General features: G+C 45.8%; 2 protein-coding genes across 4 annotated transcripts; one reads left to right on the forward strand and one right to left on the reverse strand.

Annotated features, from left to right (window-relative positions):
• Window positions 1-893: 893 nt before the first annotated feature.
• Window positions 894-11,350, reverse strand: rab3c (RAB3C, member RAS oncogene family). Of its 2 annotated transcripts, none has more exons than XM_035379408.1 (5): window positions 11,141-11,350; window positions 7,730-7,957; window positions 4,714-4,832; window positions 2,077-2,201; window positions 894-1,448 (listed from the first exon to the last, which is right to left on the reverse strand). In XM_035379408.1, the coding sequence occupies exons 1-5, from the start codon at window positions 11,156-11,158 to the stop codon at window positions 1,258-1,260; spliced, it is 681 nt and encodes a 226-aa protein (XP_035235299.1). In that variant the 5' UTR covers window positions 11,159-11,350; the 3' UTR covers window positions 894-1,257. The 2 variants fall into 2 exon arrangements, with proteins under 2 accessions (XP_035235299.1, XP_035235298.1); XM_035379407.1 differs by lacking the exon at window positions 11,141-11,350 and adding an exon at window positions 10,498-10,655.
• Window positions 11,351-12,944: 1,594 nt separating this feature from the next.
• On the forward strand, window positions 12,945-21,219 carry si:dkey-190g11.3 (uncharacterized protein LOC567059 homolog). Of its 2 annotated transcripts, none has more exons than XM_035436015.1 (6): window positions 12,945-13,047; window positions 14,431-14,693; window positions 18,442-18,546; window positions 19,336-19,509; window positions 20,023-20,073; window positions 20,625-21,219. In XM_035436015.1, exons 2-6 carry the CDS (start codon window positions 14,523-14,525, stop codon window positions 20,802-20,804), a joined length of 681 nt encoding a protein of 226 aa, XP_035291906.1. In that variant the 5' UTR covers window positions 12,945-13,047; window positions 14,431-14,522; the 3' UTR covers window positions 20,805-21,219. The 2 variants fall into 2 exon arrangements, with proteins under 2 accessions (XP_035291906.1, XP_035291907.1); XM_035436016.1 differs by having other exon boundaries at window positions 19,369-19,509.
• The last annotated feature ends 243 nt before the right edge of the window (window positions 21,220-21,462 follow it).

Genomic DNA, 21,462 nt, shown 5'->3' on the forward strand with positions numbered 1-21,462 from the left:
GGCGCGGAACGTCCGCGCCGCTCGTGTTCCGAGCCGCGCCCGCATCGCATCACCGCGTCTCCTCCTGTCGGTTCGGTCGGACGGCACACGAGCGTGCGGTCTCCTCTGGAGCGGAGGAGGAGGAGGAGGAGGAGGAGGAGGAAGGTTGACGCCGTATGTATAGCTTGTGCGGCCAGACTGCAGGCCCCACGTCAGCCAGAGGGGGCGCTCTCCCGCGAATGCCAGGAAGTGAAACCCTCAACTCCCTGGGTGACGCTGCGAACGATCAGGTGCGTGACGATCGACCATGTGACCTCGTAACTGTGACCTTTGACCCCGTAAACACCTCTCACATCGCTGCTCAAACCCAAGGCAAGTGGTGCATCCCTGTCCTCACCTCCCTTCCTCCACTCCCCCACAACCACTCATAACTTTCCCGGAAGTATTTGGAGGAAAGGATGAGTTTGAAGCCGCTTCCCCAATACAGTTCTGTGTGTTTTGCTTGTCGTCTTCAATATTGGGACACTGGAGGGAGGGAGGACACAAAGATCGGTTTCCGGGGCACGAAGGAGACAGGACAGTAGTGGAGGGAAGGAGTTTGAGTATTGGGATGCACCCTATTTTATCTCTTGTTTGGCTGCACATATTTGGCTGTGTAAAAATAGGAAGGACGGACACAAGGTGAAGAGAGAGAGAGAAAGAGTGAGTGCGATTTTTGCTTTCACACAATCTGCTTTCCCTGTCTCTTTTGGACTCTGCTCTGTCCCAACCTGTCTCCTGCCAAAAGTGTGTGTGTGTGTGTGTGTGTGTGTGTGCGTGAGATTGTGTGTGAGAGAGAGAGGGAGCAAGAGGGCGAGTGTGTGTCGCACATAAAAACAGGGTAGTGCGGAGAGAAACATTAATAATTCGTTTTGTCATTTACATAAACTTCTTTAATTCACAAACTCACCAATGATTTTCATAGTTTCATAGGATCATTCACAGTTTGATAGATCATTCACAGATCACGTTCTGGCACACAGCAGTAAGGAAATGACCCCATACTTCACACGCTCATAGGTCCGCCACTGTTTTCTGTTGAGTTTTAATACTTAACGGTGCATTTTTAAAATGAAAATATATACATCCACGAAAAATTCTGGGGTACACGTGCACATCCTCTGGTACTGTGGACTTAGGGAAGTATGCAGGTGGGCGTGGCACATTCATAAGACTAGACATAAGGTGCCATGGCAACAGCACGCCGGGGCGGCGGCCATTTTGTGTGGGCAGGGGGCATTAACAGCCGCAGCCGGGCGGCTGTAGGAGCGGGGGGGTGTCCGTGAGCTTGGCGCTGGGCGTCGCCGTGGCGACGGCGGGGTCGGCCTCCGGGTTCTCCGCGGTCTGGACGCAGATGATGTCCACCAGCCGCTCGAACGTCTGCGCCACGTTCACGTTCTCCTTGGCGCTCGTCTCCAAGAACTGGAACCCTGCGGGGTGGGGGGGGGGGGAGGGAGGTTAAAAATACTTGTCGCACCTTCTCATTCTCTCCCAGTCATCCCTATCCCACCTGTCCCTCCCCATCTGTCTCACTCTCTCTCTGTCTCCCCCTCTTTCTCTCTCCATCTCTCTTTCTCTCCCTCTCCCCCACCCACCCCCCCCCCCCCCCCCAGGCATGGCACACTCACCCAGCTGCTCAGCCAGCATCCTGCTACTGATGGTGGGGACCACCCTCTCCTCCTTTCTCTCTCCCCCTCACTCCCCTTCTCACTCTCCCTCTTTCTCTCCCTCTCCCCCCCCCACCCCCCCCCCCCAGGCATGGCACACTCACCCAGCTGCTCAGCCAGCATCCTGCTACTGATGGTGGGGACCACCCTCTCCTCCTTTGTCTCTCCCCCTCACTCCCCTTCTCACTCTCCCTCTTTCTCTCCCTCTCCCCCCCCCCCCCCCCCCCCCCCCCCAGGCATGGCACACTCACCCAGCTGCTCAGCCAGCATCCTGCTACTGATGGTGGGGACCACCCTCTCCTCCTCTGTCTCTCCCCCTCACTCCCCCTCTCTCCTCCCCTCACCCCTCCCTCCCTCCCCCCCTCCCTCCACTCGGGCGTGGCACACTCACCCAGCTGCTCGGCCAGCATCCTGCCGCTGGCGGCGGGGACCACCCTCTCCTCCTCCATGTCGCACTTGTTCCCCGCCAGAACCACCTGCGCGTTGTCCCAGGAGTACGTCTTGATCTGGGTCGACCTGCGACAGGGTCGGCCCGCACACGCCCATTAGTGCACTGTTCCCCTGTACCAGACCTGAGTCCCCTGTACCAGACCTGAGTCACATACGTATTTGTTTTGGATTCAAATACGTAAGTATTTATACGTATTCTAATTTTCTACGCTTTACTGATCTTGTCTAGTGTATTTGAACCAATGAAACCCCACCTTCTGATCATATTGGCAGGCTCAGTTGCACCAGGCAAGATCAATGGAGGACAAAAGTATTTGAATCCAAAACAAATTTATACATAGGTATTTCAGATTCCAGGAGAGTGTGAAAACCCCTGAGAATGTTCACGCAAAGATGTTACTGACCGTGTGAACAGCAGAATCCAAGAGAATTTTCATGATCCCACAAAAGACTAATTGTATGTACACTACCCTTTTAATTGTCAGTATTTCGTAGGAATTTCACTGGTGTCTAAAGTGTTAAGTATTTCAGGTAAAGCATTCGTACCCAGGTCTGTTCAGCAGGCAACATCAGAACACACCCGGCAAACGTTGCAATGTTAAGGCATGTTAAACACAATCCTGAAGTACAGTAATGCAGTTCCCTCTCTGCAGATTTTAGATGACACGTTTTTTTAGGCGAGAAATCCATTTGTCACACAGTAACGATCAAAGCGTCCAAATTCGGGAGAAAATGGCTGACGTGATGAAATCACTGTAAAGGGGGCGTGTCCACGAGACTCAGACAGCACAGAACCTGAGCTGACCTGGAGAAATTGTTATTCAGAGAGAGAGAGAGAGGGAGACGGAGAGAAAAACAGAGGGAGGGAAAGAAAGAGAAAAGGAAGGACAGAATGGGGGGGGGGGGGGGGGGGGGGGGGATCAGGTCGGGTCACCGTCGGATACAATTGTCTGCCCCTGGCAAGAATTGGCTACCATGGAAACAGTGCTGGATTTGTCCAATCCAGTCACACACACAAAAACCCATGAAAAACAGAAAGAGGAATTTTCAGAAGCGTATTTTTTTTTTACGTCGATATGCCGGGTTAACTCAGCAGGGACAGAATGTACTCGTTGGCGATAAATGCACTCGGAGCTGAACAGAATGGATTGTTTTGCTTTGTGCAGCACAACCATGCTAGCATTCTTCCTAATGATGTAAGAACAAGGGTTCACGAACCCCATAATGGGTGGAGCTAATTATGCACTGTCAGTCGTTGACTCGTTTGAATCGATCAAGCGCTTCACACAGTGAAACACATACTGGTCAAAATCAGCAGGCTACTGATAGCATTCATAGCGATATATACTTTTGATAAAATCATATTTCTCTGAGACGGTGCACCTATAATAAAACGCGTGTGATAAAATCGTATTTTCTAGCTTGTTTAGTCCTGTTATTGGGAGCCTGCCTGGTGCACCCGCCCCTGCTGTTCCATACGCACCATCTTGGGCAAAAATCATAATTCATATCGCACACAATATCAGCACTGTCTGCAGCGCCTGTCTCATTCAGTGGTGGACAGATATAGAGTTTCTGCCAGATGTCATCGCCTAAAATGTAACACTTTCCTGCTCTGGAACTTAATTTAACCGCACCGCGGTCGCACGTGAGATAGCCGTTAGCCACAGCACATTCATCACAGTCAGTGTATGAACTAATTAAGGAGAGCCACGGAGAGCTCGGGGAAGCTAGTAAGCGATTAAGCTGACGCTAATGCTAATCGATACAGTTTGGAAGGTGCGAGAGCAAGTTAGCAATTAACGGTGCCAAAATTCCTGCAGGAACTGGTCGTGACCGGTTGAATCGACTGCTCAAGCACGCGGCCCACATTTACAGATCTCAAATGTCCTCAACAAATACAATGAAGAATGAGGTCCATCTCAAATTGTCCAGGCCCACGTTTATAAGACAGGGCTACTGATCTCAGATCAGTTTAGCCTTTTAGCTCAAAACGTAGAAGGTTAGAATAAGGACAGGGGAAACTGGATCCTAGATCTGCACTCCTACACTGAGACACTTCATAAATATAGGGCCAGATATTATATTACCCATCCATCCATCCATCATCTAACCTGCTTATCCTGGTTAGGGTTGCATGGGGTACTGGAGCCTATCCCAGCGTGCATTGGGCGAGAGGCAGGAATACACCCTGGACAGGTCGCTAGTCCATCGCAGGGCGCACACACCATTCACTCACACACTCGTGCCTAGGAGCAATTTAGCCAAACTGCATGTCTTTGGACTGCAGGAGGAAACCAGAGTACCTGGAGGAAACCCACATGGACATGATTCAAACCATGGACCTTCTTCCTGTGAGGCAACAGTGCACCACCATGCCACCTATATTTTATATTATATTATTATATTATCCTAATCTGCTCCAGTTTCCTTTCTGCCTTTCTGGTTTTGCAAGTTGTGATTTTTGCAGTTAGTTTCTGTATGATTTAGTTTGGGAACTCTGGGAACTGAAATAGTACTAGCTCTACACAATGATTACTTTCTGCTTCCAGGTTAAAGGTCATGGCTGGAGACTCACCAGTCCTGCACAGCATTGAAAGACTCCTCGTTGGTGATGTCATACATCAGGATGAAGCCCATGGCTCCTCTGTAGTAGGCTGTGGTGATGGTCCGGTACCGCTCCTGTCCTGCTGTGTCCTACACACACACACACACACACACACACACACACACACACACACACACACACACACACACACACACACACACATACACCAAAGTTATTGTTAGAAAGTTGCTTTAGTGCAGTTTTCAGCTATACAGTAGACAACACTCAGTACACTGTATGGCCCCCTGCCATGTCACACACACACACACACACACACACACACACACACAAACTCATTCACACATGCGCGCACACACACACGCGCACACACACTCACTCACACATACACACACACACTCTCTCACATTCACACCCACACACACACACACACACTCTCTCACATTCACACCCACACACACACACACAGAAGGCTCATACCCTGACCTCGGCTGCCCTGTGTTCTGTGTGGCAGTAGCTCCACAGCAGAGGTGGGAATGGCACCTTATGAAACTCATTAAATGATAACGGGGGCCTCTCATCGTGTGACCGACAGAGCAGATCCCTGGCTCTTATCTCCCAGCACATCCATAACCAAAGCCAGAAACACCCTCGGGGCCTCTGGGGTTACCATGGATATCGGCCATCGCCGTGACGACCAGCCTGGAGTCTGTGACTGCTGGACCACTGAAGGTACAGGGGAGGCTCATGGGTAAAAGTGGCCCTTGTCACTTTTTAATTCTTTTTAAAAAAAATTTTAAATTAAGAATACCTTGTGGAATTGAAGGGACGAACACAGACACTGTCGCAGTCATTTTAATTAAAATGGATCATTGTCTCCAAAATGTGTTTTCTCAAGACCCACCTAGTGAGCCTGATTAATCCTACACCTGAGTTCTCTGTTAATTAAGTCTGACTCGCTAATTGAACGGAGATTTTAATCTAAGCACTGAGGTGTGAAAAGATGTGCAGTTGGTGGCGTGTCTGTGCCAAATAAACACATTTGTTTATTCAACATTTTTGTTAATATCAGCCTCATAAGCACAGAGACAGCTATGTCAATTTAGCTTAATTAGTTGTTCCATCAATCGTTCTACGCTAATTACTCGAGTGGAAAAAACTGAATGAAACCGAAATAGCTCACACAGATGTGACCTCACCACACTCCCAGCAACCCATATATCTCATATCATACAAAACCTTCCCTTTCTCTCCCTTCATCTGTTCCGTTTCTTCCTTGGAGTCTTTTCTACTGTTCACTACCTTGTGAAGAAGTGATGTCATAATTGGCCTGTTTCTTCTGGTTTCTCAGTATACTCAATATTGCTGTGGCAACTTTTCCCCCCAATCACAGCCAATGACAGTGAGGCTTTTAGCAGCCCTGGTTCCTTTCATCCTCCAATGAATGACAGCAGGAGAGTCCTTTGATCCGCATGAATGATCACTGCTCCTCAAACCTCATGGTGTTCAATGCCCCCCCCCCCCCCCCCCCCCACCCCCCACCCTGCTGTGTTCATGCTGAAGCAGAGAGTCCTGTGAGAGTCCCACATCCCATCTGTGTGAATCAGGGGCTGATTCATCACCTCAGCCATCTGCAAACGCTCAACAGAAAACCAACATGTATTTCAGTTTTAGGGAGAAATCTTGTTTCGGAGAAATCTTGTTTGACTCCTGGAAGGCCCAGGTAAAGTGCTGCTGAAGTACGTCAGTTCAGACTTGAGGGTCTTTACCGAAGCTTATTCCAGGAATCGGAACAATCGGCCATAATTAAAACTGTAGGCCCGATAACAGCGGAGATACAATTCAGACAGGAGCCGAGTGTTTGTCTGTTATCAGACAGCCTCTAATGATTTTTCCCCCCCATCACAACAGAATAAACTGAACTCTACAGTCAGGGAGTCAAGGGGAGGATGATTAACACACAAATGATCAACACACATGCGATTCCCACATGATTAACACACACGATTAACACACAAATGATCAACACACACACACACACAATTACACCCGTCCTCAGATGAGTTAGATTGAGCTCCAGTAAACCAGACGGTGACTAAGCACTGAGTCACCAAGTTAAGTAAGTGGGCAGGGTACACGGCAAACTTCTCTCCCAGTGAACTGTTTAGGGCTATGAAGTGAATTACAGGCAATGGGGTTTAGCTAATCAGTGCGGCGGCCTGGAGCACAGGCTGCTTTCTGGGGACCTCACAAGTTCACACACTTGTGCTTTCACTGGAGACAGAGCACCTACTGGCTTTATGGGGACCTCGCCATTTCACACACTCATGTCCTTTCACTGGAGACAGGGCGCCTACTGGCCTTATGGGGACCTCGCCATTTCACACACTCATGTCCTTTCACTGGAGACGAAGCACCTCTCGGAAGGTATTTTTGGAAGCACCGCAACGTAGGACATTTTTTCTTTTTTTATTTATTTATTTTACAGATTCACATTGTGTCTACAGGCTCTATTCTGTTCTCGCTGCATGGGCACGGAGCGACGCCTTTCTTCCCTGGTCCTCCCCCCAGCAGGGGACGACGGTGAGCCAGGAACTCCATCCCACCATTTTTACTTTCCCTCGCCCCACCCCGCACTGCTCTGATAGGTCAGCCCGCCCGCCTTCTCCCACAGACAGACCCGCCCCTCCGCTGCGATTCAAGTCACGGCATACTTCCCTCGCCGCTTTTAGCCCTGACGAATGTGCGTCAGTGTTTTATTGTCATTCTCATCCATTACTCTCTTCCTGCATTCAACACGTCCCCTCAGCAGGGCAAGCGTGCGGCTGCTCGTAAATAACCCACCATCACACGTGTTACTCTGTGGATCTGAAATTAGTCGTGAAGAAATATGTCTTCATGACTAATGTGAAACATGTACACACGCACACAGATCAAATGCTTCCATACACACACACACACACGCACATAGACTACATGTTTCCATGCACACTCGCGAACACACACACGCACACGCATATCATTTTACCCAGATCTGCAGCTTGATCCTCTTGTCATTCTTGTAGACGGTCTTGACCTTGAAGTCGATGCCCACGGTGCTGACGAAGGCGGAGGTGAAGCAGTCGTCGGCGTAGCGAAACAGGAAGGAGGTCTTCCCCACGCTGCTGTTCCCGATGATCAGCAGCTTGAACATGTAGTCGAAGTTCTGGTCCGAGTTTTCCTTCTGGCCGAACTTTGCGTCCTGTGTGGTAGCCATCTGTAAAGAGAACGAACGCTCAGCTCTCAGCTCTCTAAAATGGCGACGAACACCCTCGGGGTGCTCTACCGCGCTCAGTTCCAAACAGATAAGAAGATGCATTAAAGATATAAAACTGAGTTATACACTCGAGCCAAGTCTCCAACACAGACACCATTTATACAGCTTCTGGAAGGGGAGCTAAAGTTTATGAGATTAGTTTTCCTGCAAGCCAGAGGTATGTTATAGGTATTTGAGTAATAGGAGTTACAGGTTTTTTTGTAGGGTAGTGTCATAGGAATTTTCATAAGTTAGTGTTACAGGTATGTTATAAGGCTAGTGGTTGAGCTGATTTGAGTCCAACTGGAGGCCCACACAGAAGGATTCTTGATTCTTCAGAGGTAACCGATCGATGGTTATTAGCAAAGCACATGTTTTTTTGGCGTGACTTGACGGGTGGTTCAGCCATATTTACGTTTCGACGCAAGTCAATGGTGACAACACAGACAAAATACAGTCAATCATTTTTTCCCCCCTCAGAAAATGTAGTAGCAAGTGTTTTTTTTCTTCATGTAATGTCTCCCCATGTGCCAATTTTAATTTTATTGCGCTATTTAGACATGATTTTAATAATTTCTGGACGAATCTGGGACGGTCTGCATCACTGCCGAGTCACTGTCTCTCCCGTGCACAGCGGACGACCCGGATTGGCCGGAATTCACGCCCATATAAGGGCCCCCCTTTCTCCTACTGCGCAGTCTCTGGCTCCAGTTTTTTGGCAGCAGCGCAAACTACGTCCGTGGTTTTTAAAATGCTTTTCACCAAGCCCGTGGAAAGTCGGTGGGTGACGTTACAGGGATTTTGATCCATGTTTTTTCTACGGTTTATGGCCTAAAGTTATTTCTGGACTCACTTCCTGTTTGGAGCTCGAGTTTAATAAAAAGCTTTTAGGCTAATAAAAGACAGCCGGGGCAGACTGTGGTGTATTAATGCACCGGTGCCAAACATGAACTAAGCCGCTCCATTTGTTTGCATGGCTAGGCTACTTTATACTTGGCACCAGTGCTTGGATACATCAGTCTGTCTAAACTCTTTTATTAATCCTATCACACGCCAACAATTCTCACAATGTAAAATTCTTGTCCAATGTCTCTTTTCCATCCTTCAGCACTGACATCACAAACTGGCACATACCAACCAATGAGGAGTCACCTTATTACAGGGTGGACACAGATGTCACCGAGATACACTTGGAGTTCCCGCTCCACAGGAAGTCCCACGAAACCAACGGTGAGCATTCACCTTTACTACATTACTGTGGACTTAAGCGGACCACCACGCCAGTGTTCTCCTGGGGGGCCAAATTCTTTTGTAAAATGGTGCAGGCCAGCAGGGAGGACATTCATGGCGGGCCTCATCTTGTCCGTTAAATAGGCCGGACCTGAACCTGTGATGCTCTCCAGGAAAAAGACACACGCCCCTGATCTGGCTGTTCCGAACCCAACCCGGCACTGCCAGTCCTCAGTCAGACAAGAAGGGGAATGTGTTTGCATTTTAGCAAACATGCTAGCACCTCAACCCCCCCCCCCCCAACCCCCTCACCAAAGGTCCGTACTTATATCATTCATACAGTCAAATCAGTTTTAAAGCTTCTGTGTGGTCACTTCAGTGTTTTAAAAAGTTAAAGCAGTTCATGGTACATTGCCTAGTTATTTAACGGTGTTACTACATTACATTATGTGAACGGTCACACAGGTTCCCATGATATGAAAATACACAGAAAAATTTCCAGTGTTAATTCAACTCTCCTACAGATAACATTTGATCCCAAATTCCAGAGTGGGTCCAAATGTTATTTGTTAAGAGTTGAAATAACACTGGACATTGTACTGTGTACATTTACATAAATGAGCCAGACTTGTACAATACCACCTCCAATTAAATATACAACAAAGACAGATTTACCATTGGATAATCACTGAAAATGGTCAAATCATTCATCCACGCACATATAAACATATCACTATTGTACTATTGTTATTAGGTAAGGGTGTACAAATGAGTACTATTTTATAACGTTTCTTAAATATTCAAAGTAGCAAAAGGTTCCTAAGCTGTTACTTTTTCAACGACCGCGTGGTATAGCGATATTACAACGGATTTCCTCTGATTTGCCCCTTGACGCGACAGAAAGGAGGGCGGCTCTTTTCTCCATACCGGATGATTCATATGAAACCCCTTTACGGTTGATTAGTACAGATATACTGTGCTCTAAACACGGATATAATCAGAAATATGGCAACGTTGCCAAATGCAGTAGCCCACATGGTCGTGAATGACAAGGACGTGCGTAAAATGCCAGATTTCTACTTTTGGCGATTTGTGTACTTCTATTGTTTTATATTTAATCATTCAGTTACCATTCAAAAAGCATATCAACCGAAGTAGCTGCACATCAATCATTCGTATCCATGCCATGACGATTTCAATGAATCGCTTTCAACAAACAAGATAATGAAAACTGACAGCGTTAAGCACCCAGAAACACCGCAAACACAAACCTGTATAGGTGCTTCGTGTCTCATTCAGCAAACTGCTTCACCGGTTTCGCCAGATCGCTATTATCAATTGTGCGGGGATGCTATTCAGTTCCGGCACTCTCCGTAAAATCAGCACCCGAGAGCTGTCCTCCACTTACTGGATGCACGGGTGCGCGCGAGCGAAGGCGCGTTACCAGGCACGCAACCAAGCCCGTGTTCGCTGCCGGGGCTTGTAGTTTCATGCGGCTCACTCGCACTAAAATGGATTTCAATTAGGACTACATTACTCAGCATGCAATGTTTTCTTTACTTTGATAAATTCAGGCTAATAGTTGGTTATTAGGTCCTCAGAAGACCGGATGCTTTTTAAACGTCCGAAATCTAAAAGTATTACAATGGAATAAATTTAATTTTGGGGGGAGAAATTGTCTTTCATATATTTCTACTAATGCATCTGGTCATAACAAGGCGAAAACAACGAAAGTAGAAACGGGTAGTTCTGTAGAAAAACGATTTGTGAATATTTCTTTATTTTTTAAAATGAAACATAACCATGTACAAGATGGTATATTGTCACAGACTGTAATATATTTTATTATACATTTTATTTTATTTTATGTTATCAGTTTCACCACCCCCGTAAAAATATATAGTTTGGTCTTACCTTACCGTACAGATCCATTCATGTGCGTAATTAAACAAAGATAAAAACAATATCCTTATTAATATGGTAAGTCTTGTTTGTTGCCAGTCTTGTAGGGAGTGATTAACCTAGAACGATTTAACGGAAACATATCGGGACATGCCTTTTTCCAAGACGAAAAGACTGCAAAACAGCTGAGAGAGAGAGAGAGAGAGAGAGAGAGACGTGCGTCAGAACAGAGGCCAAATGGAAAAACAATAATGAAGACGTGATCGAAAAACATCGTTGTCCAATATAAAGGAATACCGTCAGAGGAAATATGCAAGAAACCCACTTCACCCGAGAGATCAGTCATAACCCTGACCATATATAGTCGCATTTCGACAATACCATTAGAATCCCTTTCTGTCGTCTACTATCTAACGACTGCATTGAGGTTACTGCGCGCGATTGGTCAGATTAGCTCGTCGAAAAAGTTTTCCAGTTCTAAAATTGGAAAACCCACTCTTCTGTTCTAGCTGTCAAATGATAGAACAAGCTTCATGTGGGACTATTTGTATTTGTCCATGCATTGCTTCGTGCAACAGATTCATTTGTGTGTCTGCCTTCAAGACGGTTGCCGTAGTTACTAGATAATAAATCAAGCAAATCCCAGATATGTAAAAATGTACTTCATTCAAACAAATCTGCATACCTGCACACACCAAATAGTAAGCCAAAAAGACAGATTAGTGTTTAAATGTGTAGTCACGTTTTGTATTTCCCTGTGGTTGTATCGGTGGTATTGGAACAGAAGGTAGGTCTGCGGTCTGCATATCACCAGGTCTGCTGTTTTGGGCACATATGAAAGGGCATTTTGGATTTGGGGGGGGGGGGGGTGATTCACCCTGGAGAGCCGCTGCTTCTGCACACACCGACAGGAGAAATGAGAGAGAAACTATTCTCAGTGATAGAGAAATAGTGTGTATGTCTTTTTTTCTCATGGTGGAACATGCAGCGATACACAGGCCAACACAAAAACGTTTCAAGAAATTCGATGGAAGATTCTGGTGTTACGCCAAAAATCGTGACTCTGATTCGGTGACCCTAGAGGGTGCTGAATTTCAGCTACTTCACCACGAGGTCACATATGTTTATAGCTGTGTTACTGCAACGTGACTGGTGGCCCCCTGTGTGTTGGTCTGTCTATTGAACGCCGTGGAAATGCTTTAGTGACAACAGCAATGAGTGTGAGACTTCACCTCACAATATTTGGCCAATCCCCCCAGTCTTTTTCCCATAGTTTTAACCAGGTCACATACTTTTATAGGGTTACAGAATTTGACGGTCACAGCTTTCGGTGTAAACACCTGTAACGAGGCAGGTGCACGTGCCGGGAACTTTTACCGTGCGTTTCCTAAAGTTCTGGGAATGGGAAACAGACACGTGAGATTAATTTATTAATTTTTACTTTTCTTCATTATATATTTCTTCATTTATTTTATAATACTTAAATAAAGAAGCAATAAAAGCCGGAACGCCAGAGCAGGGTCTGTTGTCCAAAAATAGACTGTTATGTTTGGGCCACCTAATTTCAAGCTCCCCCAAATCACTCGTAAGTACGTAATATGCGATTTTTTTTTTTTTTTTTTTTTTACAAGTGGAGTAGCTACTGCAAGATATGTTGGAATACGCCAAACAATTCCGCCAGAATTAAATCTGATATGTTTGCCTTCCTGAATTACGAACTCAAACCGCGCCTTGTTCCCCGTGTTCCTCAGGTTAATATCTTGATTTGACGACAGCAAAACCGGCCCACAGAATTGCGTGTGCATCTGGCACACAACTGGTTGGATAGCGCTTAATCACATGCGGGCATTATTACGCGCTGCATCGGGAATCGAGCTGTCTGTCATGCTTTGACCGTGTTGCACTTGCAGACATTTCAGGTGGGTAGCTACGCTCAGAGATTTCGCGCTCTTGACAAATAAAAGTAATTTAATTGACTAACAGAATAGTATTCAAATTCTGTGAGCCTTTATATTACTATTTTCTTGAGGCGTTGATAGCAGTATTCTACCAAACGATAAACCTAGCTTAATTCGTCTAAACTGGCAGTTTATGCTTTTGCCCGAATTTACAGAAATACGTGTTTGTGTGAATATTTTGACGCTCTGGCGTATGTATAGTTTATTCGTTCGCAGTCCATTTATTCTCGTAGCTAAAATTCATACGTTTATATCGAACGCACTTTAAATCGAAACTTTCCGAGCTTGGAACGTTTCTAGAAAACGCCACCTGAAAATAGAATGGTGCAGACCTGCCCTCTGCTGGAGTTTATAGCGCACTGCACGTGCCTGGGAGTTCATAACGGCCATGAAGAACCCAATGCTAACTAGTCTAGAGTAGATTACTGTTGCCAATTTTTTTTCATGTTGACCGTCGACAACAATCACGTGACTTCCGTTAATAATTATTTTCGCTACATACAAACATTGGGTAGGCCTAAAAGCAGCTTCGTTTCAGAGTCCATATAGTGGCCTGTGCGTCATTTTTTTTTATTGCAAATAACAATATACAAATAATCAGACATCAAATAATTATGCAGTATCATAAAAGCCAAATACACAGTATACTACTTAGAAAAGGTAAAAAAAGAAGGCAAAAGTAATTTATAAAATGAAGATGCTTTGTGATGAACTCTTCATAATACTGCATTGTTTTGATACTTTGTCTCGACCGTCCAGTCTCACTGAATATTAAGTTGTCTATGTCATTCCATAACTTTGTGGGCTTTGAGCATAAAAAAAGTACGCATTAGAGATTTAGCTTCAGCTTCACAAAACCCACATGTATTCTCAATATCAGTGAATTAGGCACTAGGATATATATTGTGCAAGATTTTTAATTGAATTTCTTAAATTTTGTTTGGGGCGCAAAATTGTATACGATAAAGCAGTGAACTTTCCCAACCAATGTCCTATATTTATGAATTACAAAAAGATTTGTCCTTCGGTGAGATCCTCTTCCGAAATCGAAGGGTGCGTCTTATTGGTTCAGCTCTTCGTTTCTGTAACGCGTGTCCCACCAATAATCAGATTAGGTACTACTCTGCTAAAATCTTGGTATAACCTATGACCTCTCATTAGATGTATTAGACCCGAGGGAATGGCATGAACTGCAGTGATACATTCTCTACAGGTGATAGGAAAGGCTTTGATCCTCATGCTTTCAGAGCTTGCCGTTGCTGTCCATAATATCAGAGACGTAAACAGTATATTTGTCCATCCAGTATGGCCTATGGTCACTGTTTTTTTATCGTGGCATTGCAGTTACTCCGTATAACGGTCTCACGACGAACCTGTGCGGTGAGCTCAGCTCCGTGTGACAGTGTGTCGTGACGTGACATCACATCACAGGTGCCATGGAAGACTCGATCGAGGTCATCCTCCAGGACCACAGCGCCAAGTACCTGCACCGTTACCCGGACAACCACGCGCTGGCCGCCGGGTCGGGCGCGCTGCTGGCCGGTTGCTATGGGCTGTGGGCGATGTTCGTCCTCCCGGGCTTCCGGAGGGTGCCTCTGAGGCTGAAGGTATGTTCATTATGAACGTGCTTTACGGTGGCTTCTAATTCGGCCTTGGGCTTGGCATTTAATCCAAATTAAACCAAATTTAAAAAGCAATATGGAGATAATTTTATTGCCCAACCCCCCCCCCCCCCCCCGCATTATCAGTTTAATCATAACATAAGTGTGACTCAACTGCGTGACTACGCCGCACTCTCTACTTAGATTCCGCCTCAAAATTAACTTAAGAGCATAAGAATACACAAGAAGAAGAACAGGTCCCTCTGTAATATAAGAGCATAATAATACACAACGAGGAGAACAGGCCATTCAGCCCATCTAGAACGCAAGAATATACATAATAAAGAGAAAAGGTCCGTCTAGAACATCAGAACATAATAATACGTAACGAGGAGAACAGGCCATTCAGCCCATCTAGAACATAAGCGTATGAGAATACATAATAAAGAGAACAGATCCATCTGGAACATAAGAATACATAATGAGGAGGACAGGCCATTCAGCCAATCTAGGCTGGCTATTTCCCGGCGTACTAATATAGTGCTCACCGGTATGTGGCTGAACATAGTGTGACAAACAGGATATAACAGGACAGCTCAGTCACCCTCTCCATTGCCTGCAGTGTCATAGCATCATAGCATGCCTGCAGTTCACACTCCTCACACACAGGTGGCAGCACTTAACACAAGCTTTCGTTGGACTGCTGACTGCAGTCTTTCGCAACAAGCAAGAAGTATTTTGAGAGAAGTATGTCCAATGTTTGTTTGTGAGAGAGTAAAAGGAATTCTTGGTTGAATGTTGTGTTTTTTTTTTTTGCTCTCCATTTCTGAAGCAAACACCTGTAACTTTTGTAACTTATACTGCTTATTGTTGTTATTTATTTATGTGGCTGGATATTAACTGATCAGGTTTCTAAACTCTGCTCCAGGGATTCCCAAAATTTACAATCTCAAGGATCCCTAAAATGAGCATCCTGAGCTGTGGCAATTTAAAAACTTGTGCGCAGAAGAATATCTCAACTTCATTATATTTCAGTATTTAGTGCAGAGTCTCCTTCAGAACTTACACAGGTTACATTTTTACACACAGTCTATTTATACATTATATTTACTGAACAAATTCAGGGTAAGTATTTTGCTCAAGGGTATAATGGAACCACCGCAACTGGGAATTGAACTCGCAACCTTGAAGTTACAAGCCCAGTTCCACCACTATACTACATTGCTGCTACACAACAAATTGTAATGTCATTATATTACGGATTTGTCTGACTAATTCTTGTGAGTACAGTATATTTAACCAGTACATACCAGACTTTTCATCTGACAGTTTAAAATGTGCAGTGTACGAAGTATACAAGTATAAACAAAGTACTTCTAGAAGGCTAGTTGTTTTTCACAGGGGGAAAAACATTCCTGGCTAGGACTCTTCCAGATCCAAGTTTGGGAAAAACTACTTTGATCCACTGCAACCTGCATTTATTTGACAGCATGAGTATACTAGTGGCTGCTTGACACGGTGAGGAAAAGGGTTTCAGTATTTTTATATTTCGCCGCACAGCGGATAGCCTCGCTGATTTCGGCCTCATCTGTGTTAATATAGCTTAGCGGTTCCAGCCAACACCTGCTTGCACTCCTCTGCTTGTGCAACACTTAGAGCATAGCTACAGGAAAGTGCTTGCGGGTGTGAAAACAAAAGTGTGAGTGCCTGTGTGTGTGTGTGTGTGTGTGTGTGTCAGAGAGAGAGAGAGAGAGAGAGAGACAGACAAACAGACAGACAGACAGACAGATGTGCAGCTTTGCAGACTTCTTTCTTACATTTTATATTTCTTTGGTGGCATTTTCCTCCCATAAACGCACAGGCCCACAACCTTGTGATTGCCTTCAACAGTAAATGTCACCAACTCGGTGGGTTCTGTGTCTGTGTACTCGGCCAAATACCCCTCTGGAGCTGTCTTAGCGCAAGGGTGGATAAAGTGCACAACAGGCACACAGCACTTATGAGTGAGTGCAGGTGCACAAGCGTGCAAGTGTGAATAAGTGTGCATATTGGGACAGGCTCAGAGTTTGCGTGAAAGAAAGTGTGCGTGTGTATGTGTATGCGTGTACTTATTGAGAGTTTGTGTTTGTGTGGTGCAAAGAGAAATTTGTGAGTGTGTGTGCTTGTATGTTTGCTTGCATGCATGCGTGTGTGTGTGTGTGTGTGTGTGTGTGTGTGTGTGTGTGTGTGTGTGTGTGTGTGTGTGTGTGTGTGTGTGTGTGTGTGTGTGTGTGTGTGTGTGTGTGTGTGTGTGTGTGTGTGTGTGTGTGTGTGTGTGTGTGTGTGTGTGTGTGTGTGTGTGTGTGTGTGTGTGTGTGTGTGTGTGTGCTGGACTCACAGCCTGTCATGTGGGAGGGTGTAAGGGAGTTGTCTTTAGCACATTTTTTATAAACACTTCCTGCTGATGTGATGCCGTTAGTGTCGTCTGTCACCAGTCGCTCTGTGTGTTAGTCCTGAGTGAGAGAGCGAGAGACAGACAGAGAGAGAGAGAAAGAAAGAGAGAGGGAGGGAGGGAGAGATAGAGAGAGCACAGTGTAACAGCAGGAGTCAAACCCCATTTCAGGACCCTTGCTCACCTTGCTACTCTGTCATTTCACTGGATCATTTTGCCATTTGTTTCTGTGTTGTCACTTGTCACCTGAGACTAATTTAAGAGCCCCCCCCCCCCCCTTCAAGACATCATCACGGATGTAGTAAAAGCTAAAGGAAAGACCGAGGTGGAGATGGAGGGAGGAGACCAATGTGAGAAAAGAATTGACTGAGCAGGGTGAATGTGAACAGAGAATTTTACACCTGTCACAAAAACAGACTGGTTTAGCAGATGGAGGTAGCAGCCTGAAAGGCTGACTATAAACCTTGATAGATTGCCATAGAGCAGCCTAAGGTGTGGTGTACATAAATTCAAATTGAAGTGTAATTCAGTAATGCGTGAGTGGGGAAAAGGATGCCAGTCTCTGCAGCTGGCCTGCTTTAGTGTCACTGCAGTGTGTGTGCCTGCTGTGCGTGAGGAATGAGAACCGAGAACCGCACATTTCCTCGCTCGCTAATCTGTCACGCAAAACCGTTCGTGTGTTCAGACGCTCAAGTATAAACACTAGAATGATTTGTGCAAAATGGCGTCTGTGAGGGTGAGACGGTCGCTGCTGTAGAGCCCTGAAAACGCTGACGGGTGTAAGAGCATCGCTAACCGTGCTGTCAAGGTCGGTTACTTTCATCTCGAGCGGTGGGTTAAAAAACTCACCACATTACAAAAGTGGGTGAAAGGCTCACCACATCGGGGGGCTAGACACGGTGACGCCGCTGCGTCCGGAAAGATCCGTCTACGAAGAGAGAGAGAGAGAGGCGCTCTGAGAGCGAGCGAACTGGGGGATCTAAACTCAGCGAAACAAAAACGGCGGGAATCGACGCTGTGGCCCGTACAAGATACACTCCAGATTAGAACACACATGCATGCGGGGGGTGGCCTTACTCATGAAAACCACAAAAACGACAACCTTGTCTGCCATTTTTTTTTTTTTTTTAAGAGAAATTATGGCAGAACTCCGCACAAAAAGATATCAGATCTTGTTTTGAGTTTGGCAATAGAACAGCTTTTTGTAGCCTCTTTGCATGCAGTGTGCTACTCGGTGTTAAAACACAGTGACTGTGCAGGATCCTTCGCCCTCCCGTGGCTGCGCAGGCCGGATTGACCAGTGTGATTAAACGCTGTACGCAGGTACCCTACTTGCCTTCGAGCGTGGAACAGACTGCAAATGTCATGAAACTTCTGCAGGGACGGCAGGGCGCTCTGGCTGACCTGGGATCAGGCGATGGAAGACTGGTGAGTCAGATTAATAGTGTTGTGTGTGTGTGCGTGCGAGAGTGTGTGAGTGTGAGTGTGAGTGTGAGTGTGAGTGTGAGTGTGAGTGTGAGTGTGAGTGTGAGTGTGAGCGTGAGCGTGTGTTGGTGCCTGTAGTGGATCATTGTGGTGTCTTGTGGTATGAATAACAGCACAGAATTTTTTTTAAAAAAAAGGTCATTGGTTTAGTTTGAATGTCAGTTGGCCCTTTGGCACAGAAAAAGTTTGGCCTATGCACTGTATCTCTGTCAGTACCTGTGGCACTTGCCACCTGAAAAAGCCTGGTTTCCGTGGTTTCTACAGTTTCTGTGGTTTCCAAAGTGAGCGTCGGCTCAGGAGAAACTCACAGCTGCCTAAAATGAGAACTTGGCCAACAGAAAGTATTCAGGCAGCAAAACTGCTTAAAAAATTCAACCGTATTTAACATAAATAGCCTCGTAGGGGGTTTACACATCCTGTATATAGACATTGTACACTGTTGATGCAGATTATTGTAAGGGGGCAGGGGGTTTGGCTAACCTGGCTGAGTTTCTGTCTTCAGGGCAAATGCAGAGAAATGTTGCAGTTAGATTGAATCACTCCCCCTGTTGTGCGCGAGTGTGAGTGTGTGCGTGCCCCCAAGCATGTGTTGTGTGTGCACGTGTGTGTGTGTGTGTGCATGTGTGCCCATTTGTGTGCATGTGTGTGTGTGTGTGCACGTGTGTGTGTGTGTCTGTGTATGTGTATGAGTGCCCGAGCGTTCCCAGTCAGCTGGTCCTGGGCCCCTCTCAGGTGAGTCTCGAACCTGTGCTCGGCGAACCGCAGGTGCTGGCGGCGTGCTCCCAGGGGTTCCGCTGCACCGGGTTCGAGGTGAACCCCGTCCTGCTCGCCTACTCCCGAGCCAGGGCTCGCTGGAGCGGGGTCCCCGCCGGCCACGCTCGCTTCGTCAACCAGGACTTCTGGAAGGTACCGTGCGGAGGGACGCTGACAAGAGCCGCTTCTATCTGTCCTCTCTTCGGCACGAGACATTAGACCACAGTCCTGACTGGCCATTAAAGGCACTTTTCATGGAGCAGGGGGTTCCCCAGTGTCCTGGATAAATTCCCAATCTGACCCCCTAATCATCCCCCTGTTTCATTGGCTCCCCTTTCACTATAAAACACTTTGGGAACTCTGTGATTTTGAAATGCAACTCGTTATTATTTTTTTAAATTATGAAGTTTTTTTTTTTTTATTTCATTACTTCTTCACTTTAAAAATGACAGGAAGAAACATATTCAAACTGAAGAGTTGCAGAAAATATAATGTAACGTAAAATATAGGGCAGCATACAAGGAAAATAAAATGTCTTGAAAATATTTGACAGATTAAGATCATTTTTAATGAGTGTGCGTGTGTGCGTTCTAATCTGGCGTGTATATCAGTAGTAGATGTATCCTGTGCAGGAGTTTTCTGCTCAAAGCGCCTTTGTCTCCACAGACGGATCTTTCCGGGTACAGCAACGTGACGGCGTTTTTGGCCCCTGGAGTGGTGAGTGTGTCACCCCGTGCTCGTGGGCCCTCCAGCACACGCTGAAGGGCCCCACCTCATCAGACAGCAACACGGCCTGCCTGGCTCTCTTTAGCCGTCCCGTTTCTTTCTTTGGATTTCCTTTTTCGCAATAAATTTCAAGGTATATTTGTGTAAAGGGCGGGTATCTCTTCTGTGTGGCAGTATTTATGTTTCAGTATCAAGGGTCGCGCACTGGATGACTCATCGTCCGGTTTAGGGTAACGTTTGGATGGCATTCACTTCCTCATGCACTTCCTCATTCACTTTCACTCTTTCAAGAGTGGACTTGAGTGAGATTGATCAGATTGAGTGAGTGGTCGGTTGGTTGATTAAATGGATTTACTTTAACTGACAGATACATTAATTGACTGAATGATTGTCTATTTGACTCAATTATAGTTTGGATGACAGATAAACTGATCGATCGACTGTTTGACTGTGTTTACAGTTTGGCTGATGGATAAGCTGCCTGATTGGTTGTGTTTACACTTTGGCTGATGGATAAGCTGCCTGATTGGTTGCGTTCACAGATGCAGGCGCTGGAGGAGAAGCTCCTGGCGGAGCTCCCTGACGACGGGCGCGTCGTCGCCTGTCGCTTCCCCTTCCCGCGCTGGACCCCCTCCCACACCGAGGGCTCCGGGCTCGACCGGGTCTGGGCCTATGACGTCATCGCCGTCCGCAAGCCCCGCCCCCAAAACCCTGCCGCCTGAACCCGTCGCAGAAAAACCCGGCACCAGTGAAAACAAACGCTCAGTTACGGTGATGTGCCTGCTGGAGAATTAATTACACATTTGTTCATGCTGGATGATGCTGCATCAAAGTTTGTTTTCTTCCACATGTGTAAAAGCTTTCTTTTTTTTCTTTTCTTTTTTTTTTCTTTTCTTTTTTTTTTTTTTTACTTTTCTTGGCATACCATTTTATAAACATTTTCACACCGTACAGCTTTAATTTCTGTACATGTTAAGATCTATAAACAGGATATTTTACAATTATATATACACCAAACTCCAGTAAATTATATGTTCAATGTTGAGTGAAAACCTAGAAATAAAAATAATCCTTCTGACTGAAGATGTGCTAAACATCTGTCTGACATTCAGAACAAAAATAAATACATATTTGCAAGTTTGTGGTTTATATTAGTTGGTTGATCATAGTACAGTTATGTTGGTTTATGGTATTTTATTAGTTGTAGTACAGTTTAGGTTTACTGCAGTTTATTGGTTATAGTACAGTTGTTTTGCTTTATGGTTGGTTATATATACATCTGGTTTATGCACCATAACATGTTCAGTGTTAAATCAACTCTTACAGATTACATATGGCAGGGATCAGCAACTCACGGTCCTCGAGGGCCGAGAACTGCTG

Source organism: Anguilla anguilla, chromosome 10 (genome assembly GCF_013347855.1).
Source record: "Anguilla anguilla isolate fAngAng1 chromosome 10, fAngAng1.pri, whole genome shotgun sequence".
NCBI lineage: Eukaryota > Metazoa > Chordata > Actinopteri > Anguilliformes > Anguillidae > Anguilla > Anguilla anguilla.